This window comes from Ylistrum balloti, unplaced genomic scaffold (assembly GCF_031769215.1).
Source record: "Ylistrum balloti isolate Yb309-2 unplaced genomic scaffold, AGI_CSIRO_Ybal_v1 Utg369772, whole genome shotgun sequence".
Taxonomy (NCBI): Eukaryota; Metazoa; Mollusca; class Bivalvia; order Pectinida; family Pectinidae; genus Ylistrum; species Ylistrum balloti.
The window spans coordinates 1496499-1503999 of NW_026781965.1; the positions used below are offsets into that span (position 1 = coordinate 1496499).

Below are 7501 nucleotides of genomic sequence, written 5' to 3' on the forward strand. Positions count from 1 at the left end.
GAACTTATTATATAAATGCTTTATAATATTGCTATTAGCATAAAACAAATACAAAACAAAAATCATGGTTTTAAACAATTTTAAAATGATATTATGCTATATTTTTCTTTTCTTTTCACTTTTCCGACAGGTAGAGGAATAGTGACTTCATCAAGTACAGGATACATTGTATTAACCATTCTGTCGCGTTTCTTCACTAAATAATAACTTGGGGCTTGAATGGAAAAAAAACAAACAAAAAACAAAAACAAAACAAAAAACTTCTATAATTGTTGCTTTTCGTATTGGTGTTTTAGTATTCAGAAGTTAACATGAGTATATGGCTACTATTGTTCAGTTTTAACTGTTCCTCTTTCTCGTGCATCACACTGTACAGCCGTCACAGACATGAGTCCGTGGTATCATAATTGATTATTATTGATAATTTTCAATAATGTGGCTTCATACACTCGCTTTCCGTGAGAAATGCTATACAGAGACAATTTACCTTATTCAGTGCTCTATTTTTATCCTCAATGACTTCTAATAAAGAGGTTCTATGAGGTTCAATGACGGAATCTTCTCTTTCATGCTCCATGGCAGACGCCATATTGTGAGTTTTGTTGCTATAGGAACAGCTCCATTTTTTCCGCGTTGGTTGATTAGAAATTAGTCGACATTGACGAAATATGTTTTATTAATTGTCCTATCAATTTAATATTCAGTTTTGACAATTTAAAGAACATTAAGATATAAAATTAGGTTATTATTTGTAAATATTTATTGTAAAATAGAAGCCAATTAACGGATTTCGGAATACGAAAATTGACAAATAAGATTTGAAAGGCAATGCTTATATTGAAAAGGTATCAAATATTCGATTTATTTTTGTCGCTCTTTATTGTGGTTGTTGTTTATAAACATATGAAGAGGCAGGTAGTAAACGCAATATGGAAATAACAATCCATCCGGAAACGTTGAAGTTCAAGTCAGTAGTTTAGTTTGAAGTATCTCTTCGGAATAACTTCCGTTTCATTTTCCTTACAGGCAACATAATCTTCCCGTCAAGCTGTATACGAAATAGCAGTGCAAAAGACGGTTTGTATCAGTCACAGACACTATGTTTAACAGTTTTTGAAATCAATGTCAATGACATCCATAGCTATCCAAACAGACCAGTTTGATAATCAAAGGAGCTAAAGTAATTAATATGGTTAGCTGTTTAATTTATTGTCACAGATCCTGTCAGATGATCACAATATCCGATAACATGTGACGTATGGTATGCGTTCGCCGACTACACAACAAAACCCTTGTCGGTTGTTCAATATTCAAGAGGTCTATATTTAATTCGTAGGTTGTACATAGCATGGAAAACAATCTATAGAAGAATTTATACTACAGTAAAGACAAAATTGTACAAATGATACAGTTACACTTGCCATGTTTTTATTGTTGGAGGTAAAAAAGTAGATAACAGTGTATATACATTTAATGTCTGTGTATGTCAAAATTTTTTTATATTAACATCAGTTGGGGACATCAATGTAAAGTTACATACATAGTGTATGTCTAGGAATTAAACACACAGCTTGTTTGTTATTCTACATTCAAAAGTAATAGTAAGGCATCTTTTTATTGGATAATTTTCATGATCGAATCCCTGATATTCTCCTTAGTTCAGATGCAAGCCCAAAGATGGCAACCATCTTTGTGGCTGAGGTAGATGATCAACATTGACATATTGTAGAAATTTATTTTAATACTAGGCTAAAATGTGTCATTGCAGTGTAAAGTGGAGAGTACGATGATGATAAAATTTGTCTTGTTGTGAATTGCCAGCTTTTGAAAAGCTTCATTAGCCTGACTAGTATTGTTATTTCATGATCAACATATGATTTATGATGGTTGTGAACTGACTGAAGACACGCTTTGCAAAAATCTATGAGGAACTAACTATGAATCAAGTGGCTCTGGTCTATAATTTGATATTGATCATGTGCATTCTGAGATTCTTAGGCCCTTGAATGTTACTTTAATTCACTGTTATATACTTGAATATTTTATACCTAATGCAATTGTAATAATCTATTGTTTTTGGTTTTCAGGGATGAGTTGATCCTGACACTGATGAATGACGAAATGAAAGCAGAATTCTCAAACTTGGTGAAGTTTGTGAAGTCATCCAGTAATAGCCTAGACTTGAAGTCATCTGAGGAACAGATCACCAAGTCTAAAAGTGAACAGTTTTTGTCTGGCAATGATGCAGTACAGATTTATAAGGATATTATATCAAGTCATTCAAGTAAATCAAAAGGCATTCAGAACAGCAGCATTGGTAAGGATCACACACCAGTAGAACAGGTACAATTAAAGCATCAGAATAGAGGACATCAATTTTCCAAACATCCTGGTAGGCCATCTACCCAATGCTGTTTAAATGTACAAACATTACTGACATGTTCCCAGAATGGAGACCTAGCAAAAGTCAAGGAATGTTTGACCAATGATGTAGACATTGATAGTCAGGATCAATTTGGATGGACAGCTCTCATGTGTGCAGCATGTAGTGGACAGAGTTTAGTAGTAAAACATCTTCTGGCCAATGGTGCTAATAAACACCTTACTGCAACAGGCGAAAAAACAGCCGCTTCGATTGCCTCTGATGCAGGTCACTGTGATGTAATGAGATTTATATCAGAATTTGATCCAAATAAACCTGAAGTGATTGAAGAAAGAACACAGTCATCTCCCAGGGGTATACAGGTGGCACAGCCATTTTACTGTGATGTTTGTAAACAGGACATAAAAGAGACTTCACAAATAAATCATCAAGCATCAACTGTACATTTGTTTAACATGAAAATGAAGGCAAGCCCACATAGTTTTTTAGAACATTCTAAAAACAAAGGGTATCAAATTATGAGACGAACTGGGTGGGATGGTGAGAAAGGTTTGGGGTCAGAAGGTCAAGGGCTGAAATTCCCAATAAAGACAGTGTTAAGAAAAGACAGAGCTTGCTTAGGATCTGACACATCTAAAGAAAAAGCAAAGATTACACATTTTGGTCCTAGAGACATCAGTGCTGTGAAGAGGAATGTCAGTGTTAGTGAAAGAAAAATGTCTGCTAGAACTTTAAGCAAAAGAGCACGGAAAGCAAAGGAGAGGAAGGAAAAACAATGGGAAAAGAACTTAAGACAACAGTTTAATTTGAATTAATAATTGTTTTTGAAATTGAAATAATTGTCAGGAGTGTTTTTGAATCAAAACATAAATCGTATTTTATTGATTTTTTAAATATCTTATGTTTATTTATTCAATCATAAATTAAACAGAACACCCAAAAGTTTATATATATATTTTTTTTAATGTATACATGTACATGTATTAAGTGTTGTTGTATATGATACAAAAATATTACACAAAGTCCTTGCTATCTATAATTGGTTTTTGTTTTTAATCTACTTTTTTAATGTGAATTAAATGTATAAAATCTGTGATTTCCTACGCACTGAATATATATACATTTGCATTTTGCAGGTGTGGAATAAATGACAAAAGCATTGTGCTACATATAGAAATTTTTATTTACCTTATTTTATTTTCAACATCGCATACTTGTTTTCTGTACCCCTTGAATATTCCATGGCAAAATTGAAGGTTCAATGAATTGTATTTTTGCTTCATGTTAAATTTGCCTTGCTCCAGTTGTTCATATCCCCAGGTTGATCATCTTTCAGTTTTGGCTTGTCTAAGGGGAGGCAACCTCATTTTTTTACAATACCATACAATATTCTAATAATTCTGTTCACATTAAATTGATGAAATTTGAAAGAATGATCAGAGGCAGTTTGAAAGACTTGCTCACTTCAGATTTTTCTGATTTAAAATACACTTTTAGTATTAGTTTCCAGAGTTATCAGAAGCAGAGTCATATGTAATTATCCCCAATGAAACATATCGCAAGAAAGATTAATGTAGGCTTCATCATCGGTCCTTTCTTGGCTTAAACTTGAAAATTTTTTAACATATCTGGCTCAACTTTTATATACATATAAGGCTATAGTGCCTTAGGCTTGCCTTTTATAATAGACATGATACCCCTTTCGGTATAATCTTTGTTAGCATGGAAATAAATAGAGAAATCCAAAATTGACAGTTTGCAAGCTTTTCTCAGCCTGCAACCTGTAAAACTATTGTGTAGATTTCTACACATGTTAAAGACACAGAGAAAGTGCATCAAAAGATTTACTAACTATATGGTTGATATGTATATAGGTCTGTTTGGAGGGTCATACCAACAACATGTGATAATGTCTTACTTTTCAGCTCCTTGTTATAACTGTCTGTTTTTTGACAACATAATTCAAAAATAGATTACTATTTGAATTGAGTGTTGGTCATATCTTCACTTTTTGGTGGTGATGATTAAGAGGTGCTTGCAATCTGTGAAATTGTGATAAGAAATATTAAGGATAAATATTGTTACTCTTTTGACTTTTGTAACTATATATATCCATTTCTTAACTGCAAATACTCTTCCATACTCCTAAACATTTTCTCTATAATAATTATACCTATGGGATATAAATACATCTATCAACTGTAAACATCTTACTACTGACCAGGTGTTTGTTACTACCTGTAGACATCTTACTATTGGTCAGGTGTGTGTTACTACCTGTAGACCTCTTACTATTGGTCAGGTGTGTGTTACTACCTGTAGACCTCTTACTATTGGTCAGGTGAGTGATATAACCTGTAGACCTCTTACTATTGGTCAGGTGTGTTATTACCTGTAGAACTCTTACTATTGGTCAGGTGTGTGTTATCACCTGTAAACCTCTTACTATTGGTCAGGTGTATGTTACTACCTGTAGACCTCTTACTATTGGTCAGGTGTGTGTTACTACCTGTAGACCTCTTACTATTGGTCAGGTGAGTGATATAACCTGTAGACCTCTTACTATTGGTCAGGTGTGTGTTATCACCTGTAAACCTCTTACTATTGGTCAGGTGTGTGTTACTACCTGTAGACCTCTTACTATTGGTCAGGTGTGTGTTGTTACCTGTAGACCTCTTACTATTGGTCAGGTGTGTGTTATTACCTGTAAACCTCTTACGATTGGTCAGGTGTGTGTTACTACCTGTAGACATCTTACTATTGGTCAGGTGTGTGTTACTACCTGTAGACCTCTTACTATTGGTCAGGTGTGTGCTACTACCTGTAGACCTCTTACTATTGGTCAGGTGTGTGTTATTACCTGTAGACATCTTACTATTGGTCAGGTGTGTGTTATTACCTGTAGACATCTTACTATTGGTCAGGTGTGTGTTACTACCTGTAGACATCTTACTATTGGTCAGGTGTGTGTTATTACCTGTAGACATCTTACTATTGGTCAGGTGTGTGTTACTACCTGTAGACATCTTACTATTGGTCAGGTGTGTGTTATTACCTGTAGACCTCTTACTATTGGTAAGGTGTGTGTTATTATCTGTAAACCTCTTACGATTGGTCAGGTGTGTGTTACTACCTGTAGACCTCTTACTATTGGTCAGGTGTGTGTTATTACCTGTAGACCTCTTACTATTGGTAAGGTGTGTGTTATTACCTGTAGACCTCTTACTATTGGTCAGGTGAGTGTTACTACCTGCAGACCTATTGGTCAAGTGAGTGTTATGAAGCTGAAAATCTAACTGGTCATTTGACAAGGCACTTAACCCCTATTGCTATGAATTGTACATGTATGCAACGAGCGCCCCAGTATATTGTTCACTGAGGTAGCCACCAGCTGCTAGTTATGATACCCTGATTTAAAAATTACTCTGGCTTTTTCTTGGATGATAAAACAACAAACAAAATCAAGGAATGTCTTGTTTGTTCACTTGCTTTACGGCTTGAAGACCAGAAGAGTTTATGCCATCAAATACTATTTCGTTACTGCTAATCCTCCTAAATGGATAGTGATACAAAGAGAACCCCATTGGTGAGTAAGGAATACTTCATATTTGGTCCTTAATGAAATTAGGACCCTTTGATTTTCAAGATGGCTGCCATGGCATCTATCTGGAAAATCTCGTTATCGCTGCACCCTCTGTATGGAAAGTCTTGTAAATAGATATGACTTCTAGGGAGAAGAAATTTTATTGTCTACAGAAGGTCCCGACTGAAATTCTGACCCATGCCGCATGCAGTTAATTGATCTTCCTAAATCCTGTTCTCAAAACACATACTTTTCCAGAATAAAAAGCTATAGATGGAAAGCAGCTGTTTATACTTTTAGACAGCAGTATCCCTGAACAATTGCCAAACTGAATCCGCCAGAATAATGGAATACTGAAAAAAATGCCCTCGATTTGACAAGTGATTTATTCTTTGTACAATACTTAATAATAGCACCTTTCAAATATCAAAATCAATGTGGAAAGGAAAAGCCATTTCCATTTTCATGTTAGCCATATAAATGAAGCATTTCCATGATTCACAGTTACTCTCTACATGTATACATGCAAATCACAGGTTCATGGACTTTGATGCTGACTACACAGGGATCTACGTGTTTATTTCAAGATATTGCATTTTGGTAAAACCTGCAGGAAAGAGCTCAAGACACAAAATGTCATCAGTTTATAACAATACCAAAAGTTGGACACCAGTCAGGAACTCTAGAATTTGAAAACAATTGCAATGGAACGACGCTTATCTTGGATTTTGACAGAAAATAGTTATTATCGGTCTAAATCGAGAAATAACAGGACAGATGTTTCTCAGCTTATTTGTATCCGACCCCTTTTTGCGATATTGTTCTTGAATCCTAGAATTACAGAAAGTTGGCTATCTTTGATTCAGGCAGCTACAGTTAAATTTGTTATCGCTAAATTTACTTAGAAATACCGAGCAAATCTTTCCTAGGTTTCATGGACATGTTCTCCAGGATAGGACGTATTTCCAAAGGTGATGATTACGCAGGATTCTTTTTGATTGAAAGCAAAAGAATATCTTGGCAGCTTAATTTATCAATTTTCCATAATGACGAATGGATCTTTCACAAACTAAAGGGTAGCAACGGCTGACAGACAACTTTTTATGAGTTTGACAGTTAAATCTATTTTAATGTACTGAATCGATCTTGCTTTAATTCTATGTAAATGTTGCAATACAGAAGATAGTTACAGTGTAAGGTTAAATACTAGCAATACAGAAGATAGTTACAGTGTAAGAGTAAATACTAGCAATACAGAAGATAGTTACAGTGTAAGAGTAAATACTAGCTATGCAGAAGATAGTTACAGTGTAAGAGAAGATAGTTACCGTGCAAGGTTAAATACTAGCTATACAGAAGATAGTTACAGTGTAAGGTTAAATACTAGCAATACAGAAGATAGTTACAGTGTAAGGTTAAATACTAGCTATGCAGAAGATAGTTACAGTGTAAGGTTAAATACTAGCTATACAGAAGATAGTTACAGTGTAAGGTTAAATACTAGCAATACAGAAGATAGTTACAGTGTAAGGTTA

General features: G+C 34.5%; 1 protein-coding gene across 1 annotated transcript; it reads left to right on the forward strand.

The window, feature by feature from the left end:
- The first annotated feature begins 1030 nt into the window (after nucleotides 1-1030).
- Nucleotides 1031-4368, forward strand: LOC132543875 (G patch domain and ankyrin repeat-containing protein 1 homolog). The gene is made up of 2 exons (XM_060207406.1): nucleotides 1031-1077; nucleotides 2088-4368. Exon 2 carries the CDS (start codon nucleotides 2110-2112, stop codon nucleotides 3196-3198), a length of 1089 nt encoding a protein of 362 aa, XP_060063389.1. The 5' UTR covers nucleotides 1031-1077; nucleotides 2088-2109; the 3' UTR covers nucleotides 3199-4368.
- Nucleotides 4369-7501: the final 3133 nt, after the last annotated feature.

What these genes read in the sequence shown, in the direction of transcription:
- LOC132543875 (XM_060207406.1), top strand. Translation starts at nt 2,110, where the DNA reads ATGAATGACGAAATGAAAGCAGAATTCTCAAACTTGGTGAAGTTTGTG.